An 18,489-nucleotide genomic window follows, 5' to 3' on the forward strand; every position below is an offset into this window, starting at 1 on the left:
TCCAAGTGAATCCTGCACGCTCAACAAGAGACCCCTCCTGGAACTGAGCATCAGAGAAGCAGCTTCCTCCCCACCTCAAGGCCTTCTCGACCTTTTCGTTTTACTTCCTCTATTAAGCAGGTTGATGGCTTGCTTTCTGGAAGTGGGCCAGTAGGACCAGTGGGTCCTGGGAGGGATGACAGAAGAGATCCAGCAGCGATCTTCACCCTTCGTAATTCCTTGGTTATGGTGTGAACATTTCCATACATCTCCAGGGTGCTTCAAATCATTATCCACTGGACACCAGGCTGCTCCAGGCAGCAGGGTGAGGATGATTCAAGTGACTTTCCCACTGCTGGTCCCAGCTCCGTGGGTGCTTTTAAGAGTGTCCATCATCTAGTGAAGACCTACCACATGGCAGGCCCTGGGCTCATCAGAACGAACGTTTATGGACAGCTTATTGTACAGCAAAAGCTGACCTCATCCTCAAATCAGCCCGACGGGGCAGATACCACTGTGCCCCCCGTTTTACAGGTGAGGTCCCTGCCCTCAGCCAGGACAGTCGTTTGCCCAAGATCACAGCGATGCTAAGTGGACGGCCTGCGGGTTCACCTGCACAGCCTGCCTCCCGGGATGGGCTGTGGCCTCCGCGATGGGCTGTGGCCTCGGGGGGGGGGGGGGGGGGGGGGGGGGGGGGGGGGGGGGGGGGGGGGGGGGGGGGGGGGGGGGGGGCTGTGGCCTCCCGGGATGGGCTGTGGCCTCCGCGAAGGGCTGTGGCCTCCCGGGATGGGCTGTGGCCTCCGCGATGGGCTCTGTGCGGTGGTTTCCCGGGTACACGCTCGTGAGCCCGGCTCACGCGCCACGTGCCTTTGCCCCGTTCAACATGTCCCTTCCGCCAGGCTTGGTCCTGGGCGATCCACCGTCTTCCCGGCAGCTTCTTCTCCCCGGGACCCCGCACACCGGCGAGCCCCCTCTGTCCGGGGAGGCGGGCGAGGCTCCGCCAGGTGAGTGCGGCCTCCGGCGTCCGGCCGGTCTCGGGAACAGGGGACTCGCCTGAGACGCCGGGGCCTCCCCGCTCCCAGCAGAACTGGCGGGGCCGAGGCCGCCGCTGGGGCGCTACTGCGTCCCGAGAGCCCCGAAAGTCGGCGGAGAAGTTCCCCCGGTGGGGGGCGTTTCGGGCCGTCCGGACGTGTCTCGGCCCCGGAGCCTCAGGAGCGCGGGCCCGGGGGCGCCGCCGAGCCGCGCGGGCGGGAACGCGCCGCGGCCGCCTCCTCCTCCCTGGCTCCCGCCCGCGGCGGTGGCGGCGGCGCTTCCCCGGCGCGGAGCGGCTTTAAAAGGCGGCACTCCACCCCCCGGCGCACTCGCAGCTCGGGCGCCGCGCGAGCCTCTGCCGCCGCTATGCCTCCGCGCGCGCCGCCTGCGCCCGGGCCCCGGCCGCCGCCCCGGGCCGCCGCCACCACCATCGCCGACGCGGGCGCGGGGAGCGCGGGGGGCGCGCGGGGCGCGGGGGGTGCGGGGGGCTCCGGCGGGCCCGGGCTCCGGGCGTTCGCGCCGCGTCCCTGGCGCTGGCTGCTGCTGCTGGCGCTGCCGGCCGCCTGCTCCGCGCCCCCGCCGCGCCCCGTCTACACCAACCACTGGGCAGTGCAAGTGCTGGGCGGCCCGGCCGAAGCGGACCGCGTGGCCGCGGCTCACGGCTACCTCAACTTGGGCCAGGTGAGTGCGGCCGGCCCCGCGCGCCCAAAACTTTCCCGGCGGCCCCCGGCCCGCGCCGCGCGTGGGGAGGCTCCGGGACCGCTCGGGGACGGCGGGCGGCCGGGGCGCCCTGCGGTGGGGAGGTGGGGGGTGTTCGCCCGGGAGGGCGCGCGCGGGACACTCGGCGGGGGGGGACTCGGGGTCCCGCGTGGGCGCCCACGTAGGTCCGGCGCGCCGGCCGCAAGTCCCCTGGCGGTGCCGCCCAACCCTGCGCTCGGAAGTGTGGCCTCAGAGGCCGGGGCGGCGCGGACACCTGCCGGGCTCCGGGGGAGGCTGGGCTGTCTCAGGCGTCGCGCGCCGTCCGTCCGCCGCTGGGTCCCGAGCGCCCACCCAGCTCTCCCCCGCGGGGGACCGGCCCCTCTGCCCTCGACGGGCGGCGCGAGCTCCGGACCCTGTGCGCGCCAAGGCGGCCGGCCGCTGCTTGGGTGACAGGAGCGTGGCCCGGCGTCTCGGGGACTCGCGCTCCCTCGGTGTCCGCCGCTGCCGAGGGTAGACGGCCGGGAGCCTGCACCCTGGAGCCCGGCCACCGTCCGAGAGGCTTTGGGACAGCGCAGGGCCGGGGGTCCTGGGTTTAAAACCTCTCCAGGAGCGGAGGGAGGGCGCTTTGTTTGTGGGCTTCTGCCGCGTTCTGATGGCAGAGCGGTGTGACCTTTGGCAAGTCACTTCCCTGACGTGCTCCTCTGCAGTCAGTGGCAGTGTCTACACTGGTTGGTTGTCGGAAAGATCTAACGTTGCATTGCCACAGAGCCTGGACCGGGGCCAGCGAGGAGCCCTCCCAGCCCCGCACCCGACGGGCTTGGCTGTCACCTCTGCTGTCAGTCAGCAAGCAGGCCACGCCCTGGGCACAAAGGCGGCATTACCCCCGAAGGACCTCCCGGCGGGTCCCTTTTTCCTCTCTCAACCAGCTACCGGGCTGAGGGGCGGTGAGTTGGGGTTGATCCAGATTTATGGCTCCTGGAGAGGCCATTATTTTGGGGTCACACCAGGGGACCACTCAGTGCAGTCAACAAATCTACAAACTAGACACTCAGAGGATTAAGTGAAGTGACAGGGAAGCACCGACTCTAAACCTTAGTGCCAGGTGGTGGTAAATTTAATTTCATCGTTGGTTGCATCGGCAGAAGCCAGCAAGGTGTGGTGGCGTCTCTGATAGAAATGGCGTTTGTTCTGCATCCCAAGCCCCACGTTGATGTGCTGTTAGGTGTGTGGCCTGCTGGAGGGGTAGATTCTACCATTTGAATGATAGAATCTTCACAAGGCAGGCAGGTTCGAGTTTATCTGAAAGAATGATAGCACATCTTTGGAGACCTTTTAAATATATGTATATATATATATATACATATAAAATGTTACATATATACACATACACACACACATATACACACATGTATATCCATGTATATACATTTTTTAACCACTCAAGTCCCTCCAAACATCCTGTGATTTCAGATTTTGCCTTTGGGTAGCAGTGACTTCGTTTGTCTCTGTAGTTCCTGACTCTCCCTGGCTGAGTGTCCAGGCTGAAGGAGGTGTTCCTCATATTTGCATAGTGCCCCTGGCTCCTGCCACACTTCGCTGCTGTGCCCAGGTGGCCCAGCAATTTGTCTTCAGCCAAAAGTGACTTTTAAACTACATGATAAATTACAAAGTGCCTGGGTTTTGGGATTCTAAAATTAAATGAGCAGAATGGAGCTGAAGTTGAGCTGTGAGCTCACACTGCAAGAGAGAGGCAGAGAGGCACAGGTAACTCTCCCTGGAAATTTCTGTCTGTGGGAATAAAGATGCCTAACCCTTGGCCATGCCGGCCCTTTGAGACAACCTCTGTCAGACTCACTGAGTTCTTATGTGCCGTCTGCTCTCCTGATTTTGCGGATGGGAGAGAAGATTCCCCCCGATGCACACTCCGTACCCAAGATATTCTGGGGAGTCAATCGGGGTCTCCCCAGCTCTGTCTACTGCAGCCAGCATGAATGCCATGCAGCCTGGTCACTCAGGCATGGTGCTGGCAGTGGCACTGTGGTGACATTCACTAACAGAGAGATTAGCTGGTTGGGGATAGGAGCTGTCTCAGATGCTTGTGTGTGATTACTCACAGAGGGCCTATTACTCCTTATTCCAAAACGAGCTTTTCTTTCCCCCTGTAAGTACACTGGTAATGTGGAAAAGGCCTGGGGCATTTGAGCCTCTACCCACTCAGTGAGAACTCTTTAAAAACCTTATTTGCCTTTTTTTCAGCCAGGAGAATCTGTGACTCATAAATAAGATGCAGATATTATTAGCTTTGACTTACAGATGAGTTAAATGGGAGTGAAGTAAGGGAAGGAAGCTGTTTGTGTTCACATGGTATGCGTATGTCACCTCTGACAGTTCCAACCCTGCTCATTTTCTTCTCCTGTATTCTCTGGTCTGAGATCTCCTCTGTGAAACTCCTTCTCCAAGCCCTTAATGGGCAACTAGTGTTAGGTTCTGTACTTGCCTGAATCACAGCCCTGGTTTTCTCCCAGATAGTTGCTGTGCTCCAAATTCTTGCTTGCTTGTTTTACTTTCTTCCATACAACTAATAACTGGATTCAGTTTATTTTACATGGTCCAGAGGTAATTTAGACTGGTGGTTATTCACCTTTCTTGAGTCATGGCTCCCTTTCAGCATCTGATAAAGGCTGTGGATCCTCTCCGTTATAAAATATGCATCACCAGGGACAAGACAAGATAGCCTCTCTTTGTCCCTCTACTCATCATTCCAGGTAACACCACAGGATTTCAAAGGGAATAAAAATGTGGAAGTGTCCAGTGTCATTATCGGCAGATGACATAACTACATGGATAATCCAAAAGAGCCTGGAGATTAGCCCCTGGAGCTAATAAGGGAGTTGGTCAGCAACAGCCACCTGCAGGGCAGCACATCTGAGAAGACAAAAGAAACCGTTCTTCATTCTTGCATAAAAGCTGTGAGATACTTTGAAATAGGTCTTTTAAAAAGGTGAGACTTTTATAGAGAAACATAAAATATTTAGAAGGACTGAGAAAAGAAAGTTTAGGCCAGGCGTGGTGGCTCATGCCTGTAATCCCAGCACTTTGGGAGGCTGAGGCAGGCGGATCACCTGCGGTCAGGAGTTCAAGACCAGCCAGACCAACATGGAGAAACCCTGTCTCTACTAAAAATACAAAAATCAGCCAGGCGTGGTGACACATGCCGGTAATCCCAGCTACTTGGGAGGTTGAGACAGGAGAATTGCTTGAACCCGGGGGGCGGAGGTTGCAGTGAGCTGAGACCGCACCATTGCACTCCAGCCTGGGTGACAAGAGCGAAACTCCATCTCAAAAAAAAAAAAAAAGTTTAAATAAATGGAGAGATGTGTTGTGTTCATGTATGGCAGGGCTGGCTCTCATAGTTGCCCCGGTTTAATCTGCAAATTCGATGTAATCTAGTTTAAGCCATGACAAGATTTAATGTGGAATATGAAATCACACAAATGAATTATAAAATTAATATGGAAGAGTAAGGTCCAAGAATACCTCAGACAACTCTGAGAAAGAAGAGGAGGAGGGGAGTTGTGGTAACGACAGTTCAGCAATAGAGTCAACTCAAACCCAAGCATGTGTGGGAACTTGTACGTGTGAGCTGAAGAGTTACAAATGGATGGGGAAGGATGGGCTATTCACTAAATGGTGCTGGGAGAACAGGCTCTCCCCGTGGAAAAGCAATTCAATCCTCACATTACACAACAGTGCATTCCAGATGGGATTAGAGACTATATATAAAACTTGTAGAAAGAACTACAGTGGAATACCTTTGTCACATTGGGAAAGGAGTTCCTAAACAAGTTATGCAAATAAATTTTAAAAAGAAGAGATTGATACATTAAGATAAAAATTCTATGTAAACAAAGGCGTCATGACAGAGTTAAAAAGCAAGTAATAGACTGGGAAAGTATTTACAATATATAACAAATAGATGAGTACACAGATTATTTTGAAAACTATAAATCACTAAGAAAAAAGGATACATGCCAGGTGGAAAAATGGGGAAGTTTATGAATAGAGAAGTCAACGAAGAGAAATCCAAATGACCAGTAAACGTAAGAAATGATGCCAGCTTCACTGAAGCTCGCTGGGGTTATTAGAGCACTGCAGTGTAGGCAACGATGAGATACCATTTCACACCTATCGGGTTGCCTGACATGGAAGAGTGTTAGCGTCACGTGCTGGCAAGGATACAGAGCAATGGGAACTTTCAGTTGCTGCTGGTGGAGATTGGTATAGTTTGGAGAGCAATTTGGCAATACATGGTGAGGCTGAACTGCACCAGCAAGTCCACAGCTAGACATCCTGGAAGAACTCTCCCACATTTGCACAAAGAGGCTTGTGTAAGAATGTCCATGCAGGCATTTTTTTAAATGAAGGAAAACCCACCTTCCTTAAAGTAGAATAGAGAACTAAATCAAAATAGTCACCCATGCAAGACTCTACAGTGGTTAGAAATGAATAAACCAGGTCTATATCTACACAGATACATCTCTCAAATAGTGTTGAGAAAGAAAAAAAGCAAATTGTAGATGTCCAATGTGATCATATTCACGTAAACATTAAGAAACACACAAAGCAGGCCGGGTGCGGTGGCTCACGCCTGTAATCCCAGCACTTTGGGAGGCCGAGGCGGGTGGATCATCTGAGGTCAGGAGTTCGAGACCAGCCTGGCCAACATGGTGAAACCCTGTCTCTACTAAAAAAAATACGAAAATTAGCTGGGCATGGTGGTGCGCGCCTGTAATCCCAGCTACTCAGGAGGCTGAGGCAGGAGAATCGCTTGAACCCGGGAGGTGGAGGTTGCAGTGAGCTGAGATGACAGGACTGCACTCCAGCCTGGGCGACAAGACTAGAGTGAAACAATGTGTCAAAACAAAAACAAAAACAAGCAAAAACAAACCACAAAGCAATACTGTATTGATTATGGATGCTTATAGATGTAGTAAAAGTATAAAAGTGTGGGCTGTAAGGATCTGCATCAAATTCTAGTTAGCAATGGCCTCCAAGAAGGGAGGGAGGGGAGAGGAACTTCAAACTTTATCTGCAGTGTACTACTTTACAACACACGCTTATGTGTGTGGGTGTGTGTATGTATAAATATACATGGATTATATACAAAATTGTGCCTAGACATTTTGTACTTTTTTGCTTTGTATCAGGGTATATTACATATGGTGATGTGTACAAGTGTGTATGTATACACACGCATAATATAAAAACACAAGTGTATTGACGCATATACCTATATACACAGACATATACACAGATACACATAAAACATTAAAGAGATAAAAAGAAAAGGGAAATGCACATTGTACACCTACCCCATGGTGCTTCTGGACCATCTGAAGCACGCCCTTGGAGGCACAGGTGCCTGCAGCCCCAGGTTAAGAAGTCCCTACTTTAGATGTCCAGACTGGGCCGATCCACTTGTCAAGGAAATGGTGACAGAGAAACAGAATGTCTGGCTGCAGGTCACATGGCCGTTTGGACAGGGCGGAACAGGGAGCCCAGGAACCCTTCCCTTCTCCCCTGCTTCTTTCTCCTTCCAGTCACCCTCACTCTAACCTGTGTGCATTGTCACCTTTGACACTGTGACTCAGAAGAGACAAGTTGCTTGTGTGAAGAGGATGACAGCAAATCACAACAGCTCAGCGTCTGCTGCCCTTTGAAATGATGTTTATCTTAAGGGTGGTGCTTGGATGCCATGCTTTCCCGTGGGTTTTTGCTTTGCCTGGGGTATTGAGCTTATTTGTTGCTTCTGAGTCTGAACATAAAAAGGCAGGCTGGCTGCCAGGGCCCTAAAAGATCTAAGAGCCTTAAATGATCTTGAACTTGCCTTAAATAGTTTTACTTAAAATAGCTACTGAGCAGGACATACCTGGCCCAGAATTTCAGGTGAGCCTGCACAATTCATTTGTCAGCAGAGGAAAATTGTCATGCTGCAGACAACTTGTTTTTGCAATGAAAAACAAGCCGAAGCCTTAACCAGGTGTTAAAATAATGGGCCAGAACTTGTTCCAGCCAGAGTGTCAGGGGTTTGTTAGGGACAAGGGGAAACCCGGAATAGCAGTCACCTGTGACCTAGTTCTCTGGGATTGATTTTCGCTCTAAGGCTGTCTTGGTTTTATGCTCTGAGCCAAGCTGGACTGGCTGTGCGCGGCTGGCCTGCGAGAGGCTCTGGGTGTGAACTGAGGGACAGAGACAAATGAGGGTTATGAAGCCCACTGTCTTCACCCTCCTGTCTGACGTCTTCACCCGGATGTGATGCGTTTAAGTGGGCAGAATTTTAATTGACTGGATTGCCCTCCTGAGTCATTGGAGCTGGTGTGGGGAGTGGCGATCGAAGCTGAGCCAGCTGCCATCTGTGGAGCCAGAAAAGCTCCAGAAGGCAGCATCCAGGGGCAGACTCAGACTCAGGACTGAGCCGGTGGCTCAGCTGCCTGGACCATTAGAAAGGCTTGAGTTTCTCTAGGTGGAAGCCAGGGAAGCAAATGAGAAACACAGAGCTGTTGATGGGCTAGGGGAGGCTGGGACACTGCCTGATACTCTGCTGACTTTGAGCTTTGGGTGGCGACAGGGACACTCAGGGTTGTCCAGACCCTGTTCTCCAGTGTCCGCAAACTGCCTGCCAGCTGGGGAACATCCTGAGGTTTTTGGATCTCTGAGCCTCTGCACGGATTTTGCCATCTAGGAAGTAGTTCCTCTGATCTGCAGCTCAGCCAGGCTGCCGACACCTCTCCCCCTCCTTTTACTAGAGCCCTGCCCTGGGAGGGCCTCCAGGTTGTACTTGCCCTGGGTGGCTGGCCTCCCCCTGGCTCCTGGGACTGGGTCTTGGCCTTGCCACTGACCAGAAGCCCTGGCCTTGCTCCCCCCAGCTGATGTTTCTCATGACTACTCTTGCTTTGAAGGCCTTCACCAGCCCTGCAGGGAGGTGGCACCAGGCCTGTTTAATGGTGATGAGGCCTTAGATCCAGTTACCTTCTGACAAACCAGTGACCGATAGGCCAGGGCTGGACCCCACACCCTCTGACTCACCTTCTACTACTGCTGTCACCTTGTACCTGCTTCCAGACAAAGGTAAATCATCAACAGAAAGCCTTTCAGCTCTCTGCCAAAATGAACAGATGAGTGACATAGGAACCTCCTCAGACCCCACCAGCCACTGTTTCTCCCTCTGTCCACCTGGCGTGTGCACATGCTGGTGCATGAACGCGCACAGACGCAAAGGGCTGCACACCAGCGTCGCTCTGTCTCAGAGAATCTGTACTGGCGCCTGCTCATCAGCATGGAAACCACTCACGCCTCTCTCTATCGGAGGGAAAAAGAAAAGCCCTCCAGTCCTTCTAGGAAGCCACTCAAACTATCATTTGAGTCACTGCACATTTCAGTCACTCAAGCTGCACATTTATCACCTGGACTGATCATCTTTTGCTGAAACCTCCTTCTTGTGTGGGTCCCTGTCTACAAAAAGAGACCCCTGTCTACCTTAGTGGCAGAGCTGGAGGCCTAGAGGTCACCATTGCCTCCTCCTGCTCCCGTGCTCCCCCAAGCCTGTCTCATTGTCTCCTGAATGGCTCGCAGGCTCCCTGTGTTGCCCCTGCCACCGCCCAGCACAGGCTGTGGCCTCTGTGGCCTCTACCTGCCTGCACTGCCTCAGGGCCTCCTCCTGCACCACCCAGCCGCCTTGAGCCCTGGCTGTAGCCCCAGCTCTGCCGAACCGCTGTCTTCACACTTGCTTCCTTTCAGGCTTGCTTCTGCTGTTCTTCCTGCCCAGAATGGCTTTACCCTGTCACCAGGTTAGCCCCTCAGCCTTCCCAGTTCTGCTCCACTGTCAGTTCCATCAGTCGACTCATTCCGATTTCCTCAGCTCACTGGTTGTGCCCTTCGTCTGGGCCCCCAGGCCCCCTGCCACCTTGACGTTGCCTGCTGGCTTGCCTGTTTCTGACACTGGGCTCTGGGCTTCCTGGGTGAGTCAGCCCAAAGTTAGTCCTCTGGCTGCTTTCTAAGGTTAGTTCCGATTCTGCCACCTCTCTGATGGCCGGCGGACGTGCGTTCATTTATTCAGCGAGTATTGCCGTGTGCTCTCACTGGCCTGGGCACTTAGAGATAAGAAAATGTGGCCCCTGCCTTGCAAGAGTCTTAAGAGACTCTCGGTTATGAGTCTTTGTGAGGGACCAAGGCCAGGCTCCTGCGCTTAAGTGTCATTTATTGAACCACCCCCATCATCGCTTTCTCATCCCAGTTGTTTGCTTTCTGGAGTCACTCGATAGGCCCTCCCACGTATGTACTTGTACGTGAGGACACCCTCTTTGTGATACTGTAGTTTCCCTCTTGGTCAGGTCAGCTCCATGCTGATCTGAGAGCCCTGTGTACCCTGCAGGCCCCACTAACACCCTGGAGGCCCCACTAGCGCCCTGGAGGCCCCACTGACACCCTGGAGGCCCCACTAGCGCCCTGCAGGCCCCACTAGCGCCCTGGAGCTCACTGTGGATGCTTCAGACCCTGCGGGTCCTGTCATCCCATCAAGCTGTGGTTCTTCCTGATGTCCTTGTGCCTCTGCTCTTTGAGCATCTTGAGGACCCAGCAGCAGGCACAAGGCCCCCTGTCTAGTCCTGCAAGGAAGGGGGATGAATAGCCATCAGCTGTCAGGAGCCTCACGCTCCATGGGATGGGATCAGCAGCCTGGGGTTCCCATGGCAACCAGTTCATCAATGCCCTCAGTGTCAAGACAGTGGCACCGTGGAAAGGAAGAAAGTCTCATTGTCTTGCCTTGGCTGTTTGGGCATAAACAAGCTGCACTCCACAGGGACCCGCAGCCACGCCCGACCTGTGGCTCTGCCCAGCCGCACACGGGCCCGTTTACTGAACTGGGCTGGGAAGAGGCCGTCCCTGTTAGTTCCCTAATCTTCCTCGGGGGCTCTTGAATTTCTGCCACGGGCCAGCATCCGTCACTTCTAGAGTCCTTGTTGGGAAAATACATCTTCTCGGTGAGAGTGGGCAGAAACAGCCCAAATGGAGCAGACTACCAAAGCTCTGAGTGACCAGCCAGACCGCCTTGGGGCGAATCCATCAGTGGGTAATGGCGTCACTCGCGTTCCTGCAAGGAACCTGGACTTCCAGACTTTCCCCCTTTGGTTTCAAACACCCTAGTGACAACTCTCAGCCTCGCACCAGAGGTCAGGATTCTTCAGAGCCCTAAACCTCACGCTGTCCTTTCCCTGCTTTAAAACCAGCAGAGGTTCCCGCACAGGAAAGCATGATACATCCAGCCCTTGGTGAGTGAGCCTGCCCTCCCCGCTGCTCTGTGCTCACCCAGAAGCCTTCACTTTTACCACACGCTATCTCCTGGGATCATTTAAGCAGATCACCTTGAGATGACCACTGCTGTGCTCGCCACAGGCGGACAGTCCGAGGAGGTCCTGTCCGCCTTCCTGGACTGTCCACCTGGGAGGACCCCAGCCGTGGTCATTTATAAGAGCTTCCTTCTTGCCTTCAGAAGGCCCAAGTTCACCTCCGCGATCATGGCCGGACTCTTCCCTGGGTGGAGATCTGGGAAGGTGGTGGAGGGGAAGGGAGGGGCTGCTGTTCCCTGTCTAGTAGAAGGCTGCGTGGGGTGCTCCTGTGCCCCAAACCCGTTCTGCTCACCTTTCTTGTGCCCTGTCCTCCAGATGGGAAACCAGATGTCTCTCTGGATTCCTCCCACCAGCATCTACATGCACCGACCACAGCCCTGTCCGACAGCCTCTGGGTCTCTCTCCCCTGCCACCCAGCCCATGGCCACAGCCCAGGCCGGGCCTGCTCACTTATTCCCTCACTGGTGGTGAGTGTCCTGGTGACTGCCTCACTGGCTTCCCTGCCTCCCTTCCAGGCCATTTCCCACACTGCCTTCCGTAGGATTCTTCAGAGCCCGAAACCTCACGCTGTCCTTTCCCCGCTTTAAAACCAGCAGTTTCCCGCCCAGGAAAGCATGATACATCCAGCCCTTGGTGAGTGAGCCCGCCCTCCCCACTGCTCTGTGCTCACCCAGAAGCCTTCACTTTTACCACACGCTGCTTCATTAAGTCCAGGCCTTTGATGTTCAGGAAACTTGCCATATGCTTTTTCTTTCTTTTGCACCTATCTGTTGCTGTCGTTTTAACCTGGGGGCCCCTTCCTTGTGTGGTCTACCCAGGCCCGGCCCTTCTTTGGCATTAGCCAAAGTGCTGCTTCCTGACCTGCCTGCAGCCCTGTCCTCTCTGAGCTCCACGGAGGGGCTCGGCCGTGGCGTGCGGGCTATCTCTCTCCCCGCTAGACCCTCTGGACCGCAGCGTCTCATAGTCCGCGTCTTTACATGACTCATTTTGCTTCCTGAGGCCCTAGCGCAGTTCCTGGCACTGAGAAGGTTTAGCGAATGAGAGATTGTTAGAATTTTTTATATCAGGACCTGTGATGTCCTGATTCCATTCACCAAAGGCAAATGATCCTTACAGCGTGAGTACGGAGAAAATGCTGACCTTGTTATCTTCACTTTTGCTGAGCTCTGGCAGGTTTGGGGGCAGCAGATACTTGTGATGTTTCTGTACAGTCAAATATCGCTTGTGCTTCCCACCTTTTGACATCTCTGGGTACCTTGTCTTTGGGTTCTGTGTTTCCTGGGACTGAGTCTTGCTGAGTGATTCCAGTGTCACCTGCAGGGACTCTGCTCTCAAGGCCAAGGCAGATGCTCAGTCATCTGTGCCACGTGGCTACTCCCAGGCAGAACCGGCAGATCTGGACAGACCTGGGCCTGGTGTTCTCTGAAGCTCAGAATGAGCATCTTGCTCCTTGGTGGGCAGAAGAACAAGAGGAAAGGAAGCCAGAAAAAAAGGGGACTGGGGAAGCCACAGAAGAGGGAGGGAGGGAAAGTGGGAAGGAGGACTGAGGACAGGAGGCACGGGTGTGTCCTGCGGCCTTGGTGGAGCCTGTCCTGTGGAAGGTTTATTTTCTGTAAAGAAGCAGTCTGGCTCGTGCCTGTACTCAGCCTCTCTGTCCCCACACGTGACTATCCTTAGAATGGCAACTGGGTCCTCGGATTCCAGTACCCCAACCACAACTGCCGCCAGCCGCTCCTGTGTCAGTCTTGGCTGTCTGCCAGGCACTGCTGATGATTGCCCCCAGAACCCTACTGTTAATCCCATTACACAGATGAGCAAACTGAGACCCACAGAGGTTGAGTAACCTGCTATAGTAGTAAGGGTCAGAGCAAGGCTTTCAACCTGGGCAACTTACATTCCAGGCCTTCCTCATAGACGGAGTCCGTGTCTATTAGGAAAGGCTACAAAGAGCAGGTGGCATGTGAGCCACCACGGAACTTGGCTTGGGGTTTTCTGAGTGGCTAGGGCAGAGGGATGCAGTCCAGGCAGATGGAGGGTTGGGGCAGAAGGGACCTGTGAAGGAGTCCTAGCTGTACTATGGGGATCCTCCCTCCTTATCAGGGCTCTGGCCTGGAGCTCACTTCAAAGGCTTATCTATGCAGGAATGAAGGCAGCATTCTTGATATGGAGTCTAGGAGTCTGAAGGTCAGGGAACCTTTCTTGGATACCCTCCTTTCTGCCTACCAGAACCCTGTGTTTCCCACCTACTGGGAGGCAAGTGGAACATAGTAGAACCAGATCCCAAGAGGAGAGAAGAGGCTGGAGGGGGACCCACAGTTGCATAGAGGGTAGCATGGCCTAGTTATAAGACTGTTTACACTACTTGATTCTTCTCAGTATAATACAGAAAGGATATGTGGATACAGAATATTTTTGCAACACAGAAAAGAACAAGAAAACTATAAAAATCACCCATAGTCCCACCATCCCAAAATAATCACTGTTGACACTTTGGGCCATCACTTTTTGTTTTGTGATTCTGTGTCACATGCAGGTTGAATATCCTGGATCTGAGATGCTTGGGAAAAGAAATGCTTTGGATTTCCAATTATTTCAGATTTTGGAATATTTGTATTATGTTCACTTGTTGAGCATCTCTAACCTGAAAATCTGAAATTGGAAATGCTTCAAAGAGCATTTCCTTTGAGTGTCCTGTTGGGTTTTGGAGTATTTTAGATTTTCAGGTTAGGGATATTCCGCCTGTTTAGGTATGCATGCACACACACACACAGACACACACACACACGCATGCACATATATTCACCAATGTCTTATACAAGTAGGATTGTCTACTTTTGCAACTTGTACCTCCCAAGTCAATAAGTCTTCTATGGCGTAACTTGTAATGGCTGCTCAGTGTACCTTTGCGTAGCTGGCCCATCATTTATGTAATTCTTTCCTGACATTTAGGTCAGTGAGTTCTTTATCACTGCTTGGGGAGGTGGATAGTGCGGCAGCTGCTCTGGAAGGTCAGGACCATGCAGGGAGGTGGAAGAGGCTCTGCCACTGCGCTGCTCCCCCGCCCCACATGCCCTGGGTCCCTGGTTTTGGTGTCTCATCCCACCTCCCTGCATCTCCCATCTGGCGTCACCAGCCTTGCAGAGGGTCCACACTTGATAACATTTGTTCGGTTCAACTCATTAGGATTTTATTGAGCATTTTTATTTAAAAAATTATACATTACATATAAATTTATAAATTTAGAGTATTATATAAATGCTCCCCCATTGTAAAGAATTCAAACAGTGCAGGTGTACCAAGCAAAATCCAAAATCTGCTTCCTCCCCTCATCCGACCCCTGATTTACTCCTTCCCTGAGATGTCACCACTGTTCACACATTAGTGTATGTGTCCTGTTTCTGTGCCTTAACAGACAGATATGTGCACATATACACACAAAAAGAATTTTTGGGTTTTTTTTTAACATAAATGGAATCACACTAAACATGGTTTCTTTTTGGACCTACCTAGATTGTCTTCACTAACAGTGGGACGTCTTGGGAATCTTCCCATGCTCGTACATAGAGACCTACCTCATTCTTTTTAAATAGTTCTATGGTGTTTTAGAGATGCAACATGTTTTGTTATAGCACACCTATGAATGTTCCTTTGATTTGCCTCCATTTTTTTTTTCTGTTATAAGCAATGTTGCAGTGATTATCCTTATTCATGACTCTGTGCACTTGTGAGAATTTCTGTAGGATCCATAATAACAAAAGAAATACTAGTTATAAGAATAAATGATGATTGCTGGCCCTTTCTGTGTACCAAGTAACCTTTCACGTGCTTTCCTTGTATTGACTCATTTAATCTTAGAAACTCTATGGGGTAGGTGTTATTATTATCCCCATTTTACAGATGTGGAAACAAAAGCATAGAGAGGTTAAGTAACTTTTTCCCAGTTACACAACTTGTAAGTGCCAGAGCCAAGATTTGAACCCAAATAGTCTGGCTCCAGAGAGGGGACCTGCTGAGTCAATGTATGTATGCAGGTTCCACTGTTAGACGTTGGCCATGGCTCTCCAAACAGATGGTGCCATTTGACACTGCCCCCAGAAGTGTGTGTGGGCCCCACCGATTTTGTGTAGTAATGACCAATCGTCGTATTTGCCAGTTCCTGTAGGTGACAAATGAGATCTGGTGGTTGTTTTAATATGCTTCTTTTCCCTCATTGTTATTCAAGTCAAATGTTGCTTGGCCAGCACAGTGGCTCACACTTGTAGTCCCAGCTCCTTGGGAGGCTGAGGCTGGAGGATCGCTTCAGCCCAGGAGATCGACACCAGCCTGGGCAAGATGGCAAGTTCCTGACTCTACAAAAAAAAAAAAGCCAAGTGTGGTGGTGTACGCCTGTGGTCCCAGCTACTGGGGAGGATGAGGTGGGAGAATTCCTTGAGCCCAGGAGGTTGAGGAGTCAGTGGGCCAAGACCACATCACCGCACTCCAGCCTGGATGACAGAGTGAGACCTTGTCTCACAATAAATAAGTAAATAAAGTTAAGTGTCTCTTTATATATTTTTTAGCCATTTTAATCCTTCTATGAATTGCTTATTTATATTCTTTGCCCATTTTTTCAGTGGGGCTGTTTGTCTTTTAATGATTGCTTTCTCTATGTTGTAGATATTCATCCCTTGTTTTTAAGTACGTTGCAGATACTTCTTCGGTCGCTTTTCATTGAACACTGTTCAGAGTGTTTGTTGGCTTTGCCTATTGTTTTTTGAAGTAAAATCTGCAGCACATTTGTTTGCCAGGCTTTGGGCTCGTCACTCTGTGTGATTCAGAGATGAGTAAGACAAAGTCCCTACCTAAAATAGCGCGTAACTCTCGCAAGAGGAGTAGTGAATGGAATATAGGGGTGGAGTCCAAATGCTTTAGGATAACAGAGGAGAATGGGGCAGCCTCTCAACTGGGGATTCAGGGAAGCCTTTGTGACCAGTGGCATTAGGGCCAGACCTGGAGGGGTCCATAGAATGTTCACAGAGGAATGGGAAGTGAGGGTGTGTTTGGGCAGATGGATCGTGAGTACTTTAATCTGCATCCCATCCGAAAACAACTCACCTTCAATGACCCACTGGAAAAGAGTCTCATGAAGAGGCTACTTACGGGGTGTGCATGGGGACAAGGGAACCAACAGAGGGTGTTGAGGTACCCGGGGACTGGGTAGGCAGTGGTGAGGGATGGAGGCAGAACAGTGTTAGCAGATCCTGTAGGAGCTGGAGCTGAGCAGGGTGCAGCCTCCTCCTGGTGCCTCCACGGGCCTGGGCAGTATTGCCTGGAGGGCTTAGTCTTCTGCGGCACAGAGCAGGGCAGAGAATGGTGGAGAGTGGGTCAGAGGTGTCGGGGGAGGTGGAGGGAGAAAAATCAGCTCAGTAAGGATAAAAGCAGAGATAGAAAGTTCTGGATGTGTGAAGGCCTCAGCAACCCTCGATGCCATGAGAGGGTAGGGGGGTTCATTTGCTGCTGCTTTTACTTAGCAAACATTTATTGGATGCTGGCTCAAAGCCTGGCCCAGGGCGAGGTGCTAAGTTATAAAGATGGGTCAGGCAGGTTGTGCACCCCAGTGATCACCGCCGTGGCGCCAGTTTTAGCTTTCTACGTGTCCTCTCCGAGGGTCACAGCAGAGGCCTGTGGTTTTATGTCTGTTAGACCCCATGTACCTGGATCTGTGCCTCCTTGTCCCAGTTGGAGTTTATTTAGGTGTGTCTGTCTGAGGACAGATTTTAACATGGAAAAATAAGTCCATTTTTGGCCACCATTGAATTCAGTCTAACATACATCTTGATCTTCTGCTGTTTTTTTCCAACTTAAACAAACAAACAGAAATCCCAATTTGTGTTCCTCTTGATAAAGCCCAATTTCTATAGAAAGAAAAGAAACCTTATTGCTGTCCTATCAAAGTAACCATTTATGACTGAGCTCGTTAACAGTCTCATGCACGGCTGTTTCGCATTTGCAGGAATATGATACCGTTAGCCAAGAACAAGAAGTTAGATTTGTTTCAGAGGCTTAGACAACTTTATGTATCATGACTTTGATCATCTAAGACCCTCACAACCATTCATTCATTATTTATTTCTTTACTTACTTACTTATTTGAGACAGAGTCTCACTCTGTCACTCAGGGTGGAGTGCAGTGGTGCGATCTCAGCTCACCGCAACCTCTGCCTCCCGGGTTCAAGGAATTCTGCCTCAGCCTCTCTATTAGCTAGGATTACAAGCGCATGCCACCACATCCAGCTAATTTTTATATTTTTAATAGATGTGGGGTTTCACCATGTTGGGTAGGCTGGCCTTGAACTCCTGACCTCAGGTGATCCACCCACCTCGGCCTACAACCATTCATTTTAGCACAAGATGCAGAAGCCTGTTTGTGGGAATAGATGCTTTCTCTTCCCCATGGAGTTTTGTGAACTCGTTAGTACTTTCTAGGTTTTTTGTTTGCCTTTTTCAAGGAACTTGCCATTCTACCTTGTTCTGATATTTGGTCAAATCAGAAACGTTAGAAAACCAAATTGATTCTTTCTTACACTAAATAATCTTAAAATCCAAATGAAGGCTAGGCATGGTGACTTATGCTTGTAATCTCAACACTTTGGGAGGCCGAGGCGGGAGGATCCCCTGAGCCCAGAAGTTCGAGGCTGCAGTGAGCTATGATCATGCCACTGTACTCCAGCCTGGGTGACAGAGTGAGACACTGTCTCTACAAAAAATAAAAAAAAAATTAGCCAGGCGTGGTGGCATGTGCCTATAGTCCCAGCTACTCAGGAGGCTGAGGCCAGAGGATTGCTTGAGCCTGGGAGGTCAAGGCTGTAGTGAGCTGTGATCATGCCACTGCACTCCAGCCTGGGTGACAGAGCGAGACTCTGTCTCTAGAGAACAAAAGGAAACGAAACAAAAACCAATCCCAATGAAACCTCAGAGGTAGGTATGGACACATTAGCACTGGGAGACTGTCAATATGAGGCTCACATTGAGGGACCGGGACTAACAGACCCACACTATCACAAGCCAGGTCTTAACAGCCTTCCTTTTCCAGCCAGGGAAGGACAGCTGTAAAACCTAACCAGAGGATCTTTCCACTTTCTATTTTGATTCTTACTCATAAAGAGCCCTGGATGTATTTTCTATTTTCTTCTGTCAAAAGTTCAATGGCTACAGAGAAGTATAGAAAATCCTGTCTTAACCCAATTTATTTTCTTACTCCAAGTTGGTTCTACTTTCCAGCAATTGGTTCCTTTCCTGGAGGTAGTTGCTTTGTGCTTGGTCTGTGCTGATGGCTGTGCCAGCCCGGGCGTCTCATCGTGCCAGGGAGCTGCTCAGCTTCTTCCCTGGTCTCTCC

The 18,489-nt window shown here is 51.5% G+C and overlaps 1 protein-coding gene across 3 annotated transcripts in view; it reads left to right on the plus strand.

Moving 5' to 3' along the window:
• Positions 1–1,078: 1,078 nt before the first annotated feature.
• Positions 1,079–18,489, plus strand: part of PCSK6 (proprotein convertase subtilisin/kexin type 6) — a 189,225-nt gene continuing 171,814 nt past the window's right edge. For 2 of the 3 annotated variants that reach the window (XM_030815089.1, XM_030815090.1), the window contains exon 1: positions 1,079–1,692. In XM_030815089.1, coding sequence (XP_030670949.1) covers positions 1,378–1,692 — 315 coding nt within the window. In that variant the 5' untranslated portion in view covers positions 1,079–1,377. The remainder of the gene's footprint in view (positions 1,693–18,489) is intronic. The other variant, XM_030815088.1, reaches the window with a different exon arrangement.

The sequence above is a fragment of the Nomascus leucogenys genome, chromosome 6 (assembly GCF_006542625.1).
Source record: "Nomascus leucogenys isolate Asia chromosome 6, Asia_NLE_v1, whole genome shotgun sequence".
In the NCBI taxonomy this organism is placed as follows: Eukaryota; Metazoa; Chordata; class Mammalia; order Primates; family Hylobatidae; genus Nomascus; species Nomascus leucogenys.